Raw genomic sequence first — 23,779 nt, forward strand, 5'->3', positions numbered from 1 at the left:
TCGAGGTTTTTGCACCTTTCCCACAACAGGTGCATCAGGTAAGTTAGTCTTAAGTGGAACCTCCATCAGATCAGGCAAGGACATGGCCTGAGAGAGGTTTGTATTACTTTTTGTAATGGCGGCTGAAGGCTGTACAGCAATGGGCAATGACCTAGTGTTAATACACCGTGGTAAAGCCTCAGGAGGTGATATGGTTACCTCATTATTTGACATTTTGTCAGATGGTATACTTTTTTTTGAGCTATTGGCAGTGCTATGTTGGTTTGATTTTAATGCCTTAGCATATGTATTTGATTTATTTAATAGTCTTTTGGCATGGGTCACACTTATGTGTTCTAAGTTTGATTTGTTGAGGGCAGCTTCCTCCAACTTATATAGCTCGCAGATCTTGTCTGTGGATTTGTGATTCGAGCTGCAATTTAAACACCTGGCTCCATGTGCACACTCTCCATGGTAAGATTTGGAGCAAATACCACACATCTTCTCATTTTTGCAAACTTTGGACGGGTGCCCAAATTTAAAACAATTAAAGCATTGCAATGGCTTCTGCTTGAAGGGTCTTACTTTAATCCTTTCGTTCTCGATTATAATATGAAAAGGTACATCAGCATCCTGGAACGTAAGGATTATCATTGATGTACCTGGGACTTTATGAACTTTCCGTACATTTAATGGACACATGGCCAGTATCTCCTCCTCTGTAAAATCATATAGATCTCTGTTAAAAACTACGCCCCTTCCGTAGCTAAAATTTAGGTGGGGTTTGACATCTAACTTAATGTCATCATTACTTATTTTCATATTGGACAATATTACCGAATGTGTACTGGATTTGGCATGGATAAGGAAACTATTTTTTCCGAAACGAGATATATCGCCTGGTGCAATAGTTCCTACTTTTTTCTGAATCAATTTGCATATTTTAAAATAATTCCCTGTAACCCCCTTTGATTCAGCTATAAGCCACATCGGTGGTTTTGGATTTCTCTGGGAGGGCATGACTAAATCTGCGTCTTTTTCCAACCATTCGGCAGGCCTGTACACATCTAAATCTTTTGGTACCTTATCGCAGAGAGCAGCCGCGACATTCAAGTTATTAATTTTAATATTATTCAAATTACTTATTGCACTAAATGCTTCGTCATAACTACTATAAGATATCCATGAATCCCAAGTTTCAGCTTCAAGTTTCATCCTTATTTCTTTTATGCATCCATAGCATTCAAATGCTTTACATAGATCATCATAATTTGTTTCTATTGAAATTTGTGTAACATGGAGGATTCGAAGTTTCCTCGTGTTACCCAAATTACTCGATTTAGAAATATCAGTAGAATGGTCCTTTCCCGTTCCGAGGTCATCAACAGAGCTATCCCTTATCACATTAGCAGAGGTCGTCAACAGTGCCGGGGGAGAGTCAGCGTATCCAGGGGATAGGGGTTCGTTCCTTAAAGAATCCATTATACTAAAGAGAGAGAGAAAAGAGTTAGTTTGATGTACCTGCTCGAGAATGTTAGGCCATCACACGTCGGAAAGGAAATTTGCACTCTCCACTATCGGCACAATGAGAGTATACTTCCCAGATGGTCCACTCCATACCCTACCCGAAGGATAGCATCAAAACAGATATAGAGGCACAGGTGTAAACTGAACCCACCTGTTAGGACTGAGACCAAGAAATTATAGAATCATCCTCCCCATATCTATAATGACGGGCTTCCGGCCAAAAGCCGAGAGTCCTACCCCAAGCATTGGATCCCCCTTGATTCCGAAGACCCAACACTTGAGAATAGTTCCGCCAAAAAGGTCCCAAACCATCTTCGGGATGGCTGAAATCATCCAATACTCTCACATATAGCTTTGAATGCAAACACCTCCCAACCGTGATACCTCCTCCCACTCATCAAAGCAGGCAGCAATAAAGGATGTATGAACATCCCCGCCGGGGCTACAATGGATGTAAAAACATCCAAGCTATAGGAGAAAAGAAAAAAAAAAAATAAATATATGTACATAATATATACACACATATAATGAGGGAAATTTTTCTCAGAGTTTGGAAAGCAAGACTAAAGAAAGTTTGTGAAATTAGGATAAGGTCTTAGTAATATTGAGAAAAAGAAAAAGGTAAAAGAGAGAAATTTAGATTCGAACTGGGGGAGCAATTTCCCCAAGTTCGAGAGCCCTCTTGCCTGTCACCAAGTTTCAGCACGGGAATGAAATGCCATGCTGAAGCTCAATGACTTCATCAAGGCATTCTCTCATTAAGAGGGAAATACCTAATGGAAATGCTCAATTCACTGTGGGGGAGACACCTAGTATGCACTATCAAAAGTTGTAATTAAATATTTGATTTGTTGATAATGAGTGTCTTGTAAACAGCTAGCCGATTCACTTTACTTCAGTTTTCGGCTACTTATCTTGAGAAACCATACTTGGAGGCCAGGATACTTTATGGAAACATTTAGAAAATAGAAAACCTATGGCTTCCAAAATTTTTTGGAAACTCCTGCTGTGGTAAAGAACAATCTATAAGGGACCATGCCACGACAGATATTAAATAAGGTCGCCATTAACCACCAGATGTGATAGGAAGAAAATGGAAAATTTTTATTTTTTTGTTTATGGTCTCTCATGCGTCGGCTTTGAAAGACAAGGCAATATGAACATCAGGGGAATCTCATAGATATAAAACACTAATTATGATAGTCTCTCAAGTACCATTATACAAAACAGCAATACTACACTTACTAGAATCTTCAGTACATCATTTGGCGTTTTTCCAACAACATTCAGGTTGTTCACTTCCTGAACTTCATCTCCGACATGTATGAGGCCAGATCGGTCGGCTGCCCCGCCATGCATTATCCGTGCGATAACGATAGCACCAGTTTGGTCGTCCTGTTTGATTGTGGCTCCCTGCATTGGACCAAGATTCAATTATAGGAATTAGCAGAGGTTAATTCTTATGAAAGTCTAATACCTATTAAATTATATTGTAACATACAAATTATATATGTATAAATATACAGGTGTTCACTCAAATTTTAAAAAGTTACCTTCACCACCAGCACCTTATAATAAAGATCTATTAACATTGACCTTTAGAAATCTATCAACATGGATCGATGGTTGCATTTAACATGATAAAAAGGTTTAAGTCATGAAATATTAAATGTTTCTTTCAGATTACTTTTACTTTTTTCTTTTCAAAAGCACAGTCACATTATATGCATAATCAATAACAATATATGGTAAAAATTTCATGTCTTTAAACACTTGAATTTCTCCTTAAATGCAGTTTTTTTTTTTTTTCCTCAGCAAGAGTAAAAAGTCCTGGTTTGTGCATGATTACCTAATTAAAAACAAAGGAGAGATACTGATAAGTCACAGATAATCAAAGGAACTTTACCTCATAGCCAGACTGTGCCATAACAGTCACATCTTTAGTACATTTCTCATCAATGTCTATGAACATACTGTACAAAAATATCCACCTGTTTTGACTATAACAAGAGAAACCCAAGCTCAAATACAAGTATGGAATGCAAGTGATTAGTTACAATACACTTAAAATCAAGAAATTACCCAGAATTCTCAGCTAAAAATGGGCTGGTATGTAGGATTACGGCTTTAATATAAAAAGATTATATTACAATCTGCACCTTCAAAATTTAATTTGATAATCTCAAAAGGATGAAAAATGACCATGTCTTTTAAGAGTGTGTTTAATTTAAGACTTTACTTCCAAAATGTTATTCTTAATTGTCTACTTTCAAGAATGGGGTCACGAGTGTGTTAAATATGTATAAGTCTCGGATAAGAAAATACTTCTGCATGCTTTAATCTCAACTCATAAATTCTTGCACAAGAATAGTGACATGACAGGATTCTGTTTCCATATTACATTAAACAGTGTTAACTATATTAAACATTTGTATAGCAGGATAAGAGAATACGGTACTTTTAACTCTCAAAGTACACTGCAATAATGTGGATAGAAAAAAATTTGTTGAAAAGTAATAATGCAATGTAAAAAAATTATTACTTCATACAAACTCATTGCTTTTACAATCCATATTCACAGTCATCCAATGCCTCTAATGTTGTCATCTTTTGTCTAACATATAAGAAGAATTAAAGAGGTCAGTCCTCAGTAGATAACCACTCCAATTTTATTCTAGCTTGTAATGTAAGCTGTAAGGCCAGTGGGTCTAGGAGAAGGGCATTTGTAGTAAGAGATAGGTTTATGCAATTTAAGAAGGGTATTTCAGTTGTTTAATGCTAATTTTGATCTGCAGTATCTATGGAAAGCTCTTTTAGATTGTCAATTATACTCAATTTCTTTTAATGAGGCGCATTTGCACCGACTGGCAGCGGTGCCCTTTTAGCTCGGAAAAGTTTTCTGCTATCTGATTGGCTAGAATTATCTTGTCTAACCAAACAGCGATCAGAAAACTTTTCCGAGCTAAAAGGGCACCCCTACGAGTCAGTGCAAATTTGCCTCGCTAAATAGAATTGACTATAGTGATATAATCAGAGTCTTACGAGAAACTCTTATTAACAACGTAAAAAGAAGTTTTATTCTCTAAAATCACAAAACATAGTTACGTACATACAAATAGAATGGGAAAGAGAGCCTGTCTACACAAAATACTTAAATCTGGTGAAAATGAAATACTGCACCTTTTAATGATTTATAAGGTAACTCATAGAGAAAAGAAAGAAATAAGGGTAAAATAAGTTGGAAGATTTACTGAAACAAGGTCATATGCTTAAGGCAAACCTGCATCAATAGAAAAGGCAATCCAAGAATTCTGTTATGCTGTTAACAATCGTATGAGAATTGGTAATGTTATTCTGTGAGGATAATGTGATTGTGGTACCTCTAGCCAGACTGATTACAATTACCACACAATTTCCATAACTCCTATATTATCTAAAGCTTGTTAATGCCTTTTGGAAAAACCTATAATTTATAATTTGGTTTAATTAAAGGCATTGGAGCATGTGATACCCTTCTTACAATTTCCAATGTTGTACAGAAATCCTTTGATTATGGTCAGGAAGTTCGTATGATTGCCCTTGATTTTAATGCTGCCTTTGACCATCTTAATCAGGAGCCCAATGTTTTCAAACTCAAATAATTGGGAGTAGGTGGATCTTTTCTTAGCATCATTATTGAATTTTCAAGTAATAGGTTATAAAAAGTAGTTGTTGATGGGCACCACAGTAAGTATACAAATGTAATATTATTATTAGGTAAGCTACAACCCTAGTTGGAAAAGCAGGATTCTATAAACTTAAGGGCTCCAACAGAGAAAATAGTCCTGTGAGGAAAGGAAATAAGGTAATGAATATACTATATGAGAGGTGATGAAAAAAGATTATAAAATATCTTTAGATCAGCAACAACGATAAAAAAAGATGCTATACTGTATATAAACTATGAAGAGAGAATCATATCAACCTGTTCAATATAAAAACATATCGCTGCAAGTTTGAACTTAAGAAGTTCCACCGATTCAGCCAAATTAGGAAGATCATTCCATAATCTGATCTTAGCTTGAATAAAACCTATTTGGGAAAGCCCTCAGTCTCTAGTTACATACAGTTAACCCTCACTTTATGCGAGTTTACACTTAGCGACTACGTACTGCGGTGTTACATACTGTACAATGGCTTTACCATGTCCAGTACATAGTGTACACGTATGCACATGTACTATACACTTACTGATTTCATTACAAACTATTTATACTGTAAGAGAAACTAAGTAAAAACAATATTAGGCAGTATTTAGTGTGTTAATTATCCAAGCATAGGCAATGGGCAGCGAGTTGTCAGGTCAGGTTATGAGTTATCCCACCCTAGGGCACCAAAGATACGCGAATTTGTGCTTTTCGCACCTGTTTCTGTTACCTAGTCCTCGCGAAGGGTGAGGCCTGACTGTATACTATTCACAAAGATCTCATGGCATTTGGGTCAAAGGGCTACAGCCTCTACTAGAGAATCAATTTAGCATTTACACCTTCTGTGTACTTCTTGAAAGGGAACAGCATCTTCGCCATCCTGGTAACAACAGAGAGAATCGGAAGACTCCATGTCCTTAAGAGGGTGGCAAGTTGCTCTTAATCAGTAACAGAGGTTTATCAATTCTGGTCCCAGATGTGGAAATCTCACACTAAGAATGATAGCACTACATATTATACAAGCATCCCGAGCCTGCTATCCCCGCGTACGTCCCAAACAGAATGTCAAATAGTTCTAATGGTGTCACAGCTAAGATTATCCTCCAATTTATAAACTTCCTCATAAGAAGTAAAATTAAAATACCTGTGGTGCAGTAATCAACTAATTAACTCACACCCAATCATTAAGTTTGCTTGACCTATTCAGTCAGACAGCAATTACTTAAGTGACCTAGTCCAAGTAACACCAACTAAAAGTCAATATTACTTCCCACCCTTAGTGAGCTGGGGCAGGCCTTGCGCATTAAGGAATGTGATTAATATCTAACATACCAGTATATCTAGGGTACTATTTGTTAACAGGATATGCCTCCACACATAAGATTAATTTTTTTCCTAATGGAGGATACCAGATAACCTTGCAGTGGAAAAAATATGGTGTACTTGCAATACCATTAAAAGCTACTGTACATATTTCTCTTCAATTTCTCCTCAATACAATACTGTATATGATGACGAAAATAGTGACAAATATTAATGCTAACATATCAGACTTCTGCTGTAAATATGTAACAAGAGATTTACACTTCAAAATTTAAAAAAATAATCAATTGTATATTACTTACCACAATTGGTTCAGTCCCTTTTCCTTCCTATGGTTAGCAGTGGAGGAACAATTTCATGTAATTTTTACTTTTAATGCATAGGAAAAAATAAATTTTGACTGAAATTTCATAAAAAGTTCCATGACTATTCCTAAACACTTCTCGGTTTTTAAAAGTCCGCCACTTTTTCATGTTAAAGGATTTTCTAATATACAACAAGATTTTCAAGATGGTTGAAGTGATAGGAAATGCCAGTTTGCAAAACAGTCTCGTACGTACCATGGGCTCGTTACTTTTCACCAGTTGCACAATCTTTACAGTTTCTTCATCTTCGTCTACCTCAACAGGAATTTCTGGCAAGTGAGGAACAAAATCTTTGGCTGCAATGCTGTCGTGAGCTTGCAGAATTCCCTGAGAAAAAAATCATTAAGCATAAATATTTCCAACATGCATCAACCATAATAACTTAATGACAAGAATATAATTTTTAATGACAAGGGTATAATTTTCATTGACATGGATATATTTTTTTTTAAATACTTTCAACTTACTGTTGAATGTAATATGACATTGATACCTGGAATATCCTGCTTTACAAATTCAATGTCATTTTCAGTCTCCACAATAGCTCAAGAACAAAACTACATTAAACAAAATGATGAGGTTATAATTTGAAAAATACTTTTAATTTGAGTCGCTGATAAAAACAGTTTTGGTAAATTTCAAGCATTTTAAATTTTCCAGTAAAGTTTACACAATGCTGTGAAACATACAAATTTGAGAATCTGCAGCGAAAGGGTTCAGAATAAAGTTCCGAGCTTATTCCAAGCACTTATGTATAGCACAACCCGATACCTAGGCAACTTGTTCCAACCACTTATGTAGAGCACAACCCGAGACCTAGGCAACGGATCATATTCGATAATGTGGCATGAACCATATCTCACCTGAATATGCGGTGATTGTAAGATAGCAAAGAGTTCAATGGCGTCGCCAGATGGGATAGTGCGATAGTGGATCTCCCGCATGATTGAAATGCCGATGTCTTCTGCATTCGATAACAGTGGCTGGCAAACTTTCTTGGTGCGGTTGATCTGAAAAGAAAATAAAAGTCAGAAATGGTTTCACATGAAAAGTACGAGAGCTTACAGTACAATCCAATCATGCATAACTTCCAGATTGACTATTGGATGCTCATAAACTTTGTAGCTGTAGACAATTTTCAAGCTCACTTTCAAACTATAGTAGTTGAGAGAGAGAGAGAGAGAGAGAGAGAGAGAGAGAGAGAGAGAGATACAAGGATTTTGGACGTCTCAAAGACTTTTAAGTCCATCCGCGGAGACTCCATTTGCTCTTTCGTAGAGTGATTTAGTTTAAGCATTTAGAGAGTTCTTGTGATCTTGTCTAACTTATTCTCGAACTAATTTACCATGTTACTGTTTACTAAATCTGCTGGAAGTCTATTCCAAGTATTTGCAATTTTGTATGTAAAGAAATTGTCACATTGAGTGGTGTTGTATCTTTTCAATTCCCGTTTATTTTTGTTACCTCTGGACACGAAGAGAGAGAGAGAGAGAGAGAGAGAGAGAGAGAGAGAGAGAGAGAGAGAGAGAGAGAGAGAGAGAGAGAGAGAGAGAGAGAGAGAGAGAGAGAGAGAGAGAGAGCCTTACCTTATTGCCTTATTTTTTGTTTGGGTTCCCCCAGGTCCCTCAGTGTGAGGCACCTCGTATATCCACCAGAGAGTTGCTAATACATCTTCCAGTGTATTTTGCATCTTCCAGTCTTGGATGGTCTGGGATGCATCTTAGGTATTTATCGAGCTGATTTTTAAATGCATCTACGCTCACTCCTGATATGTTTCTTAGATGAGCTGGCAGCACATTAAATAGTCGCTGCATTATCGATGCTGGTGCGTTGTGGATTAATGTCCTGTGCGCCTTTCTCAGTTTACCTGGAATGCTTTTTGGCACTATTAATCTACCTCGGCTTGCTCTTTCTGATACTTTAAGCTCCATGATGTTTTCAGCAATTCCTTCTATTTGCTTCCATGCTTGTATTATCATGTAGCGTTCTCTTCTCCTTTCTAGACTGTATAGTTTTAAAAATTGCAGTCTTTCCCAGTAATCAAGGTCCTTAACTTCTTCTATTCTAGCAGTATAGGACCTTTGTACACTCTCTATTTGCGCAATATCCTTTTGGTAGTGTGGGTACCATATCACATTGCAGTACTCGAGTGTACTACGCACATAAGTTTTGTAAAGCATAATCATGTGTTCAGCTTTTCTTGTTTTAAAGTGTCTGAATAACATTCCCATTTTTGCTTTACATTTAGCCAACAGTGTTGCTATTTGGTCGTTGCATAACATATTCCTATTTAAAATTACACCAAGGTCTTTAATTGCTTCCTTGTTTGTGATTGTCTCATTATTAGGTCCCTTGTATGCATACACCATTCCTTCTCTGTTTCCATAATTTATTGATTCAAATTTATCGGAGTTAAATACCATCCTATTTATCTCCGCCCATTCATATATTTTGTTTAGATCTCTTTGTAGTGAGTTCCTATCTTCATCACAAGTAATTTCTCTACTTATTCTTGTGTCATCGGCGAAACTTCTCACTACGGAGTTTTCAACATCACAGTCTATGTCTGAGATCATAATAACAAATAGCAGTGCAGCTAATACCGTACCTTGAGGCACACCAGATATTACCTGGGCTTCATCTGATTTCTTGTCATTTGCAACCACTATCTGTTTTCTGTTTTGCAGGAATTCTTTTACCCATTTTCCTATCTTTCCCACAATATTATGCTTTCTCATTTTTTTCTCCAATATGTTATGGTCTACCTTGTCAAAGGCTTTTGCAAAATCTAGATAGATCACATCTGTGTCTTTTTCATATATCATATTATTGTATATGTTTTCATAGTGAGCTATCAGTTGGGTCTGTGTACTTTTTCCAGGTACGAAACCGTGTTGACCCATATTAAACAAATTATTTTTGACCAAATGGTTCATTATTTTCTTTTTTATTACCCTCTCATACACTTTCATAATATGTGATGTTAGACTAACAGGTCTATAATTGCTTGCCTCTAGTCTTGATCCACTTTTGAAGATAGGGGTTATATAAGCTAATTTATGTTTAACATATATCTCGCTCATATCTATACTCTGTCTTAGCAGTATTGCAAGTGGCTTCGCGATAGTGTTTGCAGTTTTTTTTAACAAAATCGCTGGAACTCCATCTGGTCCGGCTGCCGATCCATTTTTAATTTCGTTTATAGCCGTGACAATATCTGCTTCATTAATATCTATATCCGTTAGATATTCAACATTTTCTTCTCTCATTTCTGTTTCATTATTCTCATTCGCAATTCTTGGCGTGAACTCACTCTTATATTTTTCTGCTAATATGTTGCATATTTCCTTTTTTTCATTCGTTAGCCGTCCTTCAATTCTTAGAGGGCCTATTTCTATTCTCCTTTTATTCATCTTTTTTGCATAGGAGTAAAGTACTTTGGGGTTTCTTTTTATATTTTGAAGTGTCCTTTCTTCTAAGTCCCTTTTTTCATTTTCTTTCGACTGTATAATCTTTTGTTCTGCATTTTCTATCTTACATTTTATTTCCCTCATTTTCCACACATTTTTTTCTTTTGCAAGATTTTTCTTCCACTTTTTAATTTTCTGAAATAAGATCCTTCTGTCTCTTGGTATGCACGTCTTTTGTTTATTGTTTTTTTTCGGTACATATTTTTCAACAATTTTCTCCAGTATTTTGTACAGTATATCCGTATTTACCTGTATATTATCACTTATAAATACATTTTTCCATTCTTTATCCAGTTCTTCATTTATTTCTGACCATTTTATATTCTTACTGTAAAAGTTATATTTTCCATATCCTTCCCAAAGTTTTGTGTTTTTATTAATTCTGTGATCACTTGCTTTGGAATGAACTATCAATTCTATGACATTGTGGTCTGAAATTCCCGTGTTATACACTATTATTTCTTTAACATAATTCACCTCATTCACAAATACTAGATCTAGGACATTTTCCTTTCTTGTTGGAATGTGGTTTATTTGTTGCATATTATGTTCTAATAGCATATCTTGAAGCTTTTCAAATTGCCTCTTATCTTCTGCGCTACTATTACTATCTTTTTTATATGTATACATACAACCACTTTCTTCTATCCGTTCTTTCCATTCCACGAAAGGAAAGTTAAAATCTCCGGATAGGAGTATATTCCAGTCTTTATGGTTTCTACATATACCATCTATTTTTTCTATTATTATATCAAACTCCTTAGTGTTTGGGGGTCTGTAAACTACAATATTCATTAGTTTTTCAAATTCAAATTCTACCGCAATCAATTCACATTCTGTGTTGCTGTATTTTTCACATACTTTTCCTTGATTTATGTCTCTTCCATATATTGCGGTTCCCCCTTGATTCCTATTTTTTCTGTCTGATCTATAAGTTTGGAAACCCTTTATCTGGTCATCACTGCCAGTCTCTTGGGAATACCATGTTTCACTTATATTTAATATATCTATTTTTTTCAATTTGGGTTAGTTCTTCTAAGAACTCTATTTTCCTTTTAGAGTTACTCGTGACTAAACCCTGTGCATTCATTACTATTATGGTTTGTGTTTCATCCCCATTATTTAATATTGGTAATAATATGGATTCTCCCATGCTTCCTTCCTGTTCTGATATGATGTTCTTTTCTTCATTTCCCGGAATTCTGCCATTAAAAAATCCAACTTTTCTATTATATTTGCTCTTTCGCCTTCATATTTATTTGTGTGTGTATACCTGCAACTGTCCCCATATCTGCACCAACCCCTGGCATTATAGATGCATTCTTTGTAGTTGGGTTCTACATGTGCCGGTTTAGGTTGAAAGGCCTCATATCTTGGGGCTCTTGGTTCAAAGCGCGGTATATACACGGCCTGCTTTTTTGTTTCTTTTTTTGTTTCTTTTTTTGCTTTCATTTTTCTTTTCAGTTTGCTGAGTTTTCTTACTTTCATTCATGGTTGCAGGATGCATATATCGACATTTTTTGTTGTAAATGCATCCTTTTCCTTCTTTTAGGTTTTTGCATATTTTTGGATGGAGATCTCTGCATTCGTCTCCATATCCGTCTAAATACGCACATTTACCATATATTTCATAATTATGGCATATCTTTGGATGCTTGTAGTAGCATCTTTCGCCAAATCTGCAATTCCCTCTTTTCAGCATATTGCAGACTATATCCTTCTTTTCTATTTTTTCTTGTTCTTGCTCTTCCCTAAAATTATGTAGGTCCGGGTAGTCTCTTGGGTCTATTATTTGTTTCCATCTGGTAATTTATTTCTTCATAAGTATGTTGTTGGATGGCATCATAGGTTATATCAATGATTTCTTCTGCATCCTTACACATATCCTGTTCATTGTTCTCTTCTTCTTCTTTTTCTTCTTCTTCTTCTTCTGTTTCTTCTTCTTCCTCTTCTTTATCTTCAACTATTTGCAGATTTAGTCTCGACTTAATTATATTTTCTATCCAGACTAAGCATGTTGAGCAGAATACCTTTGTGTCTTTATTTTTTATTTTTTGCTGTATTTCAGCACATGTGGGATGTGTTGGGACATGACAGGCATCACATTTTCTAATCAATTGTTGAGGATTATTAATGGAATACCATATCTTACATGTATTACACCATTTTGGCATTCTTTTTCCCATTGCATCAATCAGCATATTCACCATATTGGACTTCTTATTGTTCTTTGATGGAATGTGTTGATTGATGTAGACTTTCTTTATAAGTTTCTTTAACACTTGGATTTTTTTTGGAATTTCTTCTATTATTTTGCTGATGTTTTCCGCAGATTTGCTCCAGTTTATTGGATCATATTGTTTCAATATGTCTGCGAATATTCTTCCGTCACATTGGTTGACGTTACTAGTGACCTCTGTTATCAGACGGTCGAGCTCCTGTTTCGCCAACTCATGGAATTTATTTTTGCTGAGTCCAGCGATGTCTCTCCAAGCCTTGCCCGTGTTGTACATAGCCATCTTGATTAGATTTTTAGTAATTCACAAGATAACTATTCTATGCCGACGTTTTATCCCACTTCTCCGACCTCAAACTAATCACTGACTATTCACGAAAACTTGTAGCTATATTGCACTCGATAGCCTTTTGTTATCCCCGTTAAATCATGATATTTATAGGGCCGCAAAAGTTTAATCACTCACCGGCACACAGATACAAAACTGAGAGAGAGAGAGAGAGAGAGAGAGAGAGAGAGAGAGAGAGAGAGAGAGAGAGAGAGAGAGAGAGAGAGATTTGTCAAATGTTTCATTCTAAATTTTATCTTATTTTCAATTAAGAGAGAGAGAGAGAGAGAGAGAGAGAGAGAGAGAGAGAGAGAGAGAGAGAGAGAGAGAGAGAGAGAGAGAGAGAGAGAGAGAGAAAATTACTTGTCCACATTCACTACATGTCATTAACTACATCGTTAATGAAGTCAACAAAAATTGGCCATTACAGTTCTGCTGAAGAGCTTCCCTATTTTAAACAACAAAAGGTTTGTACAGTGTACAGTATATGCACAAGAACAAATGAGATACTAAGAAAGAAGAAACACACACTGAATTAATCAATCCAGCTTGTAACAATAGAAGATAATCACTGCTTTACATATCAATCATTCCACAGACCCATGCAAAAAAAGATAAGCCCAGACTGCAGCAAAGTACATGTGGAATTAGTCACAGTATAGACAGCAACTCTCAAAATATCAGCCCTTCTGTATATGGGACTTCAGTGACACATGCAAAAACTATACCGGCATAACTTAGTCACTTATGCAATTGCTAAAAGGAATAAAGTAAAATATCATTCGCTAATTTCTAGATTATCAAGGAAGATATAAGGTCATACAGTACCTTGTACAACCTTAGGAATAAACACATTATAAAATTGGATAAGAAGGTGGAATTTAGTGGCATGGACACGTAGGAATACCGGCATGACTTTTTCACAAACAAAGCTTACACTCAAGCAATTCAACTCACTTTATTATGTACATGGACAAGAGCTTGCAACTCCCTTGACTTGAGCAAGTCTGCAAGGAACCCAAAATCCTCCTCATCGCTGTCCAGCTGTATCCGGGCTTTTTCAAGGGAGGACAGCAAGCCACCCAGAGCTGGAAAAAAATTTGAAAATTTTTCACTTCAAAATACATAAGGAAGATAGAATCCCTTTGAAAAAGATTTGGACATTCCATTAGATCAAGAAACTAATGTCGTTTATACCGTAATACTACAACTACTGCATGAAAACTAATTTTCTATACAATATTTAATAAAAAACAATGAAAAATACATTCACCATTCTACATAAATAAAATATTCAAGACATTCAACACTTTTAAATGGACAAAATTTAGCTATGAATGTAAATATCACAAAATAAAGATCAGAATTTTAAACTTCATAAAAACACACAGAGGCTTTTATTCTAGCACACTATGACCTAATAGATGAGCTCACAACTCAAATTCAAGATGACAATGTTCTAATTATAGATGTGTGGATATGGTTTTTTTTATTAATAAATATCATCTTCATGTTGTTCACATGAAACTATTTATCATAAAACTCCATACTTCCATAAAACAAAATTCAGTCATACCTATTTGTCCAGATTAAGAAGGATAGAAGCTCGGCTGAATATAACCAATATTCATTTGCTCTTCCAATATTCAGGCCTCTATAATTTTCCGAATTTGTGCCATTTATTACCCAGTTTCATTCATCTATTTCCTCATTGCTATCCCTAAATTCTTAGTTTGTAGCAATATACACTCCAAAATCAAACCATTGTTCACTAAGTCTTAAGTAGTCTGATAGTCTTTGTACCATGGTTTTCCAAGTCTTGGGTTGGAGATCTCTTGCTTGAGGGTACACTCGGGCACTCTATTCTATCGTTTCTAGTCTTCCTCTCGTTAATTTGAAGTTTTTATCCTCTTGTTTTTTTGAAGATTTTATATTTTAAACATGAGATTTATTTTTAATGTTATTATTGTTCTTAAACTTCGATTGTAGTTTTTCCTTATTTCCTTTTCTTTGCAGCAACTAAAGATACTAACGGGTTTGAGCGGGACTCAACCCCACTCTGTCGTTCACCAGTCAGGGACGTTACCACATCGGCCACCACAACCCATTAAAAAGCCCTCCACATCAAATTCTACAGCATTCAAGGTCAATATATCAGTATTCAAGACAAGGCTGATAATGCATGAGTTAAGAAATACATTATGCAGTATGAATTAACACAAGAGAATTTAGTAAATCCAGACATGCCTTTTTAATCATAGCCTAAAATCCACTATAGCTCTTAAAAAACGGATCTTTAAAATTAAATATCAAATCAGATGCTAGAACTACATGTAGAAAATAAAATTTCATTTCATATACTTCAAATAAAATCCCAAATTTTGAATCTTTAAGTGGCCCCTAGACAATCCCAATTTTTATTCAATATCTAGTATTGAAAATAAAATATTGTATTATTTAACGTTTCCTTTACAATATTTAAAGAAATAATCTTAGATATGAAAAAAAAAAATTCAAACTTGATTCATATTTTTTGTAGCCATACAAACTTGAGTTCTTTTAAATAAGGATCTCTCTTCAGCATTTCTGGGATGGATATCGAATTGTTTATAGGGTAGCTATATAACGAAAGATGGCACAAAGTGAGCGGGACAGGTGGCGTGAGGGGGGAGCTCCGCCCACCTGCTTGTCACAAAATAAACACTTTAGTCCTTGGCCTTAGGACTGCAAGGAGTGATTAAGGTGGGACATTTAATTTGAAGGACACAGGTTTGTATAGAGCAATTTCAGGAAAGATGGATATGGCCATTAAAACTTTAACGAGGAGGTGGTAGTTACTCCCAAGAGGCGAGGAAGCCACACCTACCCGACAGGCCACTGAGCGCTCTCTTTGACCTTCAGGCTAGGACTTGTGGGGTGGTTGAGGAAAGGCGTATTGTATAACTAAGAAGTACAACTTAAAGGACTCTGGTTTTTAGATTTATCAAAAATACAACTTTTTAAAATTGTGATGTGATCCTACACAAATACAAACCCTTGTCCTCCCGTTCTCCTGCACCCTACCCATGAAAGACCTTCACACCGAGCTAACAACTATTCGATCACCCTCGAAGGATGAGAGCCGATACTCTCTCCAGAAGAGGGAATAGACTCTTCTTAAGGACATTCCTCCTGCATCATAAGAATGATAAAGGTAAGAACAATACTCAACCTTACTTGGCCTACAGATCCATCTCACCAAACTAACAAATGGTCGGTGACTGAAATCTGTCACTCCCTCACAAAGGAGAACAACACCCTAGAATTCTCAATGCACTTAACGAAAGGACTCCTACGCAATTACTACTGCCGCTACTTTCTTCTAAGTAGTGTCTGAAGAAAATTAAAGGAGGGGAAAGGAGTTGGTGGAGGAGCTAAAAGAGAGAGTAAACATACTTTTTGACAACAGTTCTTGCAAGCGACCACAAGTGGTTCAGTGGTTCCAAATAATCAGAAACCGTAGCTCTTCCTCTCTGTTTCCCAATGCGAGTACAAGGAAAAGTTACCCCTGAACACCAATCCCTGTTGTTGTTAATGGGCACCATAGTGAGTATAGGAATATGATGTCTGGTGTTCCTCAGGGTAGTGTTCTTGGCCCATTACTTTTCATACTATACAAACATGGAATGTGTTTGGCCTAGAATTCAAGCTTGTTACATATGCAGATAATGCTACTCTCTCTACATCAATTCCATCGCCTGAATGAGGATCTTGGGTTGCTGAATCCCTTAATCGAGATCTAGCTAAAATTAGCGCATGGTGCAAATTATGGGGGATGAAGTTGGATCCTAACTAAATTTAAACTATGATTGTATATAGGTCAAGGACAGTGGCTCCTCAGCATCCAGATCTCAGCATTGATAAAGTTTCTTACACTGTATGACTCAAAAGTTTAAGTGTGATTCTCAACACCAAATTTACTTTTAAGAAACACATTACAGTAGACGTGTCTCTTCTTCAAATACTCATAAAATAGGCTTATTGAGAAAATCTTGTAAAATTTTCAGTCATCAATCTATTCTGAACAAGTTTTAATTATTTCATTCTACCTTGTTTCGAGTATTGTTCCCGTCTGGTCTTCAGTTGCTGATTCTTATCTTAATTTGTTGGACAGGAACTTTGGTATTGTAAAATTCTTATTCCTGATATAAATATTAATCTACGGCACCCTAGCTCAATTAGTTTATCATGCATATTGCATACGATTTTTCATAATTCTGAACATCCTTTGCATTCAGATCTTCCTGGACAGTACCATCCTGTTCAAAACACAAGATATGCAGTCAATTCTTATAGTCATGCCTTTTCCATCATGAGGCTCAATAATACACAGTATTCTACAAGTTTCATTCCAGCTGTAACCAAGTTATGGAATGATCTTCCTAATCAGGTAGCTAAATTGGTTCAACTTCAAAAGTTCAAACTTGTAGCAAATGTTTTATGTTGAACAGGTTGTCATAAGACTCTTTTGTAGTATACATAGGAGAGATCTGATTTGATATTACTGTTCTGTAAATATTTTTTATTAATCATTCAATAATTCTCATATAGATTACTTATTTCCTTTCCTTACTGGGCTATTTTCCCCTGTTGGAACCATTGGGCTTATAGCATCCTGCTTTTCTAACTAGGGTTGTAGCTTAACTAGTAATAATACATGTAATAATAATTCATCCATTGCTTGGCTATGAGATCACTATCTTCATCAAATCAAAATGCTCAGATCATAAAAAGAACAACGAGTAGTCTCGATTTCATCCTGGAAAGACTTCGAAGAGGCCATTCCAAGCGGCCCAGGCATAAACACTCAGGTGGAGGCTTGCATTAACATCTGAGGAATGAAAAAACTTTTTGGAAAGACTGAAGACTTGTATGCACTACAGATCCCTTGAAACATTAAGAAAACATAAGAGCTTTCTCTTTGAAGGCCGAGTATGGACCAATTGAATATGGCCTGCTAAGTACCGGTTCGGCTAAGAGGAGCATGTGAATCATCCTGTTAAAATTTGTGAAGAGCCAACAAGAAACGACTAGAGAAGGCCGCACAAGACTTCAAGCGCAAAAACATAGAATTTTTTCACCTATGTTGAAAATCAAAAGTCAGACCCTGGATGGTAGGTATGGAATAAAGTTGAATGGATGATGCAAAGCATGACACTCCATACTGACAGCGGCAGACATACCTCTGACATTCCACTTACAAGAGGGAGTGTTCAAAAAATAGAAACCATTTGTCATAAAGGAATAGAAGAGATTTAGAAGTCGAGAAAGCATGAAAGGAAGTCTGTGGCCAAAGACAAAAGTGTATACAGGTTTTCTGTGACAGGCAAGTTGGCAGGACTTCCCCCTTACACCACTTGTTAACCAACTATTGTACCTTTTTAATGATTTAATGTCAGTTCCAGTCTTACTATTCTACTTCAGAATTCTCCTACTGCACTGTAATTGTTCAGTGGCTACTTTCCTCTTGGTAAGGGTAGAAGAGACTCTTTAGCTATGGTAAGCAGCTTTTCTAGGAGAAGGACACTCCAAAATCAAACAATTGTTCTTGAGTCTTGGGTAGTGCCACAGCCTCTGTACCATGGTCTTCCACTGTCTTGGGTTAAGAGTTCCCTTGCTTGAGGATACACTCGGGCACACTATTCTATCTCATTTCTCTTCCATTTGTTTTGTTAAAGTTTTCATAGTTTATATAGAAAATATTTATTTAATGTCATTGTTAAAATGTATTATTTTTCGTTGTTTCCTTTCCTCACTGGGCTATTTTCCCTGTTGGGGCCCCTGGGATTATAGCATCTTTCTTTTCCAATTAGGGTTGTTGCTTAGCAATTAATAATAATAATAATACTGAAGACATCCCTATTCTAAAAGATAAAAGGTTTGTTTATGCAAAGGAACAAAATTTGACTGTATAGGAATACTATACCCTTATCAAGCTATTAACTCTTAAACCAACAACAACTCACAAAAAATCATACAGTTAGCCGCAATAAAACCTTATTTAGTAAGTTAGGAATATAACTCTGAAAGCACACAAGAAAATGCAATTATAAGATATATTTAAAAACACCAAAACTATATAACAATAAAGGCAAACATATTTACTTGATTATATCCTAAAATTCTAAATACAGTAATGTACAGATAAAATCTTTAAAATATTAAACAAGGTCAGTACTGTATCACATACTTTTGAATAAAAATATTAGCATTGCAGAAACCAGTCACTCATGTTTGGTAAGGCAAGCACTGTATTTCAAATAACTATAACACAAGATACAGGAAATAACTTTTTAAGGACTTATGTATAAAATGTCACATATTTTAACAGTATTGAGTATTTTTCCTAACTATACAAACCTCAATCTTATAGTAGAAGTATGTCTTTATCTAAAAAAGAAAGACTGTTTAAACATTTAATGAGGTAGTAATAGATGTTGGCAGATGGAGGTCTGGCCCTGCCTACTCACCAGGCAGAGCAACCATCCCTTTGATCTTGGCATAGAACTTGTTGGGCAGTCGAGCCAGGCAGCGTAACTTGAACTACAATTTGAGGTAGTAGGTTGGCCAGGGCACCAGACACCCTTTGAGATACTCCTGCTAGAGAATTATTGGATCCTTTGACTGGCCAGACAGTGCTACATTGGATCCTTCTCTCTGGTTACGGTTCATTTTCCCTTTGCCTACACATATACTGAATAGTCTGACTTATTGTTTTCACATTCTCCTCTGTCCTCATATGCTTGACAACACTGAGATTACCAAACAATTCTTCTTTGCTAAAGGGGTTAACTCTTGTAATGTAAATGTTCAGTGGCTACTTTCCTCTTGGTAAGGGTAGAAGAAACTCTTTAGCTATGGTAAGTAGCTCTTCTAGGATAAGGACATTCCAAAATCAAACTATTGTTCTCTAGTCTTGGGTAGTGCCATAGCCTCGTGTACTGTACCATGGTCTTCCACTGTCTTGGGTTAGAGTTCTCTTGCTTGACGGTACACTCGGGTACGCTATTCTATCTTTTTTCTCTTCCTCTTGTTTTTACAAAGTTTTTATGATAAATATACGATAGATCTAATTTAATGTTGTTAATGATTTTAAGATATTTTATTTACGTCGTTATTACTTCTCTTGTAGTTTATTTATTTCCTTATTTCCTTTCCTCACTGGGCTATTTTTCCCTGTTGGACCCCTTGGGCTTATAGAATCATGCTTTTCCAACTAGGGTTGTATCTTAGCTAGTAATAATAATAATAATAATAATAATAATAATAATAATAATAATAATAATAATAATAATAATAGGAAAAATACAAATTACTTTTAGACTTTGTAATTTGTTCCTCCACTAATACAAATCATCGTACATTAATGACCAAATGGTTGGTTTACTAAGCTGGAAAAGGACAATCTAATTTGGTCCTGCAGAGGGGCAAAAGTACAGTAATGGCTCCTGTCAAGCTCCTAGCTACCCGAACATGAAATGTCTTGTGCGTTAGGCTTGGTCCCTACCAAGAGACTGGTAGGCCGTTATGGACGAACCTGTATCCCTTAGAATATACCTGAATATATGGTCATATATTTACCCCCTTTCATTTTAATTGTACAGAATTAGTTTTTTTGAAAGTTTGATCCCTTCCAGTATAATTTTCAGGCATACATTCCTTCATCCTTCCTCTCATCTGGAAGGATGAGGTAGATATTTCAATACAAACTTGGCTGTAAAGAAACGTTATTAGATTGTGCAACTTACATAAAACTAGCAGCCTGTCCAGCAAATAATTCCCCAACTGCTGCACCCAAAGAGTGAGGAAGAAAGAAGAGGGAAAAGGCCAGATATTCTTACCCCTCATTCCAGTCTTACGTCGCGACCGCTATCTTAGAAGCAATGATTCTTGTCCCGTGAGGGAGCTAGGCTTGCTTACACAACCTGTTGGGCAGGTACCACAGCTCTGAGGGTAATGGTATAAGGACCTGTGGGTATATTCCCAAAGATAGTGGGGAATGAAGGTTGTCTGGCGTATCCAGACTCCCGCCTTCAGAACTCGCACCACTGACTTGTTCTTACCGATGGTCAAGACAGAACTAATACCTCACACCCTTGGGGTCCCATTCGAAGTCTCTTTGGGGGGAAAATATCCATGCCCAATGGTCTCACGTAGCTAAAAGGAAACTGTATTCTTGGACAATATTCTTAGAAAAATTCCTCACCCTATCAGTGCTGAGCAAGAGTCTAGTGCTGCCACGTTAAGTGTCGAATTATTTTCTGATAGACACAATTTCTTATAAGTAAGAGCAAAAAGTCTAAAGTGTATTATATTAGAACTGTACACCAGCTCGAAAAGATTCAAGGCAGTAAAGTTCAATTCAAGAGGATAGTCTTGTGCCAGGGGTGAAGGTATATGGACAATAAAAGTCACATATAGACTATCCAATACTGTACAGTATATAGGTAAACAAAAATAAATGAAAAATCATGTTATTGTTACTTGCATTAGGAGGAAATCCAAGAGAAGGCTTCAAGTCAATCTGTGATCACCATCTGCCATGATCCATATTACATGCCCTTATAATGCAGAGAATAACTGATGCCTTTGATAAAAATAGTTACGACCCCATAAGAGCACAGGATTATAGGGCCTAAAGAGAATGTGTCCAGGGACCTACGAGTACAACCTCTAAGGTAATGGTCCTTAAAAGTGTTTTGTCTCTTCCATACCCCAGCTTTGAGGACTTGTGCTACAGAGTGGTTTTAAAGGAATACTAAGGCTGCAGCAAGACCACGGATATCATGGGCTCTAGTGGGGGCCACAGGCGATGCTTCCCCATAGGATTTATAAGCTCTCATGATTGTTTCTCTTAATGGAAACCGTTTATTTTTTTTTTATACTTTTTTTTGGAGCGACCTGTACTTACAAAGAAATTGAAAATTTTAGGCTTCAGATGCATTGTTCTCTTTAAATATTTTTAAATTGCCCTCGCGGAACAGAATGAAATATCATCCGGGTCATCAGTTACCTCTTTGAAGGACAAGATCTGTGAGTCAAATCTGATAATGTTTTCAACTGGACTTTAGATTTTGGCCACAAAATCGGGAACAAATAATAGGGATAATTCTTCTAACCCTCTGGAATGTGACTTAAGACAAGATAGACATTTAAGTTCACTTACTCTCTTGGCTGAAGCTACGGTAAGGAGGAAGAGAGTTTTTAGGGTAAGGACTCGGTTTTATGCATAAGTTTGTAGGGGGGTTTCTTCAAAGACCTGAGAACCTTTGTCACATCCCAGGAAGGGGGTTTGAGTTCTCACGGAGGACAATTCTGCTTGAAACTTCTGATGAGAGCTGAGAGTTCCCATGAAGAGGAGAGGGAAAGCCCTTTCAGTTTGAAAATCTGGCACAAAGCCAAGCAGTAACCTTTTACAGTACTGCAGTGACTGAAAGGGATTTCTCATTCCTCAAAAACACCAAAAAGTTGGCAATCAAGGGAATAGCAGCCTTGAATGGAGCAATATTCCCCCTACGATACCAATCACAGAAGAATTTCGACTAAGCTCGGTAGACTGCTGCGGACGACTTTCAGAGATATCCAGAAAGTTGTTTCGCAGTCTATCCTGAAAAGCCTTATTTCGGAGGAGATGCTGAATAGTCTCCAGCCCTGAAGTGACAGGCAATATACTGCGTCGTGGAACTTTCTTCTATATGGTTGACGTAGCAGATTTAACCATTCTGGAAGTTCTCTTATAACTTCCATGAGAAGTTCCAGCAGATCTGTATACCTGCTGAGTCCTCAACAGCCATTGCCTGGCCCTCCTTGGTCCCAGCTTGGGGGGAGACGGGGCTTGGGCGCTGATCATATGGTATATATAGTCAGTCTCTACAGCTTTGTCCTCCTCGATAGGGCACTGTAATTTTCCCTTGCCTGTGCCATTCATGAGCAGCCTTTAAACCTTTAAGAGAACAAGGGGTAATTGAATGACCAGTAACTCCAAAATATCAAAAAGTAAGAGAGAAAAGTTGGGTGATTATTGGTTTTCTTGTATAAACCTTAGAATAATGTTTTTTTCTTTTTTGTAATTAGGAATCTGACAAAAAATATCAATATACTACAGTATTGTATATTCAAATGTAGTTGCCTAAAGGACCATGCTGATGCATCAAACAAAATTAGAGATAATCTTATCTTAACACAAATTCACTTTGCTGATAGCACAACAGTTTAAGAAATCACATTATTTAAAGATCTTGCTAGAATTCCTTTGCCGTATCATCATGCAACCCGTACCATTTAGAAGCATAAGAGTAAAGAGTAATGAGCCAACTTTGTCCCAAAAAGAAAAGAATCACTTGCAAAGAGATTTCTATCCACTCAAATAAGGAGACTCGAGTAAATATACAAAACATTCAAAGACCACAAAGTCATGTCAGATAGTCCTTTTGATAGAACTTACTCAATAAAGGCTATAAATTGGGCAGGATTAATAGAATGGCCAAGAATGCCTGGTGGTTTAAGAAATTACCTTTAACATTTAGCAATTAAAACACTACAAATTTTTTTAAAATTTATATTTTCCTCGCAATACAAACCCTGGTCGTTTACATGGTTACTCCTAGTCTCATTTTATCAATGACCAGACAATCAAAGAAAAAGATATTATTGCATCACCAAACGGTTGCTGGGCAACCACAGCGCATGGGGTGCTTGACACCTCCTTGTGATGCTCTTCACTCTCTCCTGGTCAAAAGACGTGTAAGATGGTTGAGGTGGGATCTTTAATAAAGACAAGTTTGTATAAATACGAAAAATAAAATTTATGAAATTATGTAAAATTT

General features: G+C 36.4%; 1 protein-coding gene across 2 annotated transcripts in view; it reads right to left on the reverse strand.

Annotated features, from left to right (window-relative positions):
• LOC137622367 (MAGUK p55 subfamily member 7-like) overlaps positions 1-23,779 on the reverse strand; it is an 87,005-nt gene that overhangs the window by 28,410 nt on the left and 34,816 nt on the right. For both annotated transcript variants that reach the window (XM_068352960.1, XM_068352959.1), the window contains exons 3-6: positions 13,872-14,002; positions 7,744-7,890; positions 7,076-7,207; positions 2,752-2,919 (exon numbers count right to left, since the gene is read on the reverse strand). In XM_068352960.1, coding sequence (XP_068209061.1) covers positions 2,752-2,919; positions 7,076-7,207; positions 7,744-7,890; positions 13,872-14,002 — 578 coding nt within the window. The remainder of the gene's footprint in view (positions 1-2,751; positions 2,920-7,075; positions 7,208-7,743; positions 7,891-13,871; positions 14,003-23,779) is intronic.

The sequence above is a fragment of the Palaemon carinicauda genome, chromosome 29 (genome assembly GCF_036898095.1).
Source record: "Palaemon carinicauda isolate YSFRI2023 chromosome 29, ASM3689809v2, whole genome shotgun sequence".
Taxonomy (NCBI): Eukaryota; Metazoa; Arthropoda; class Malacostraca; order Decapoda; family Palaemonidae; genus Palaemon; species Palaemon carinicauda.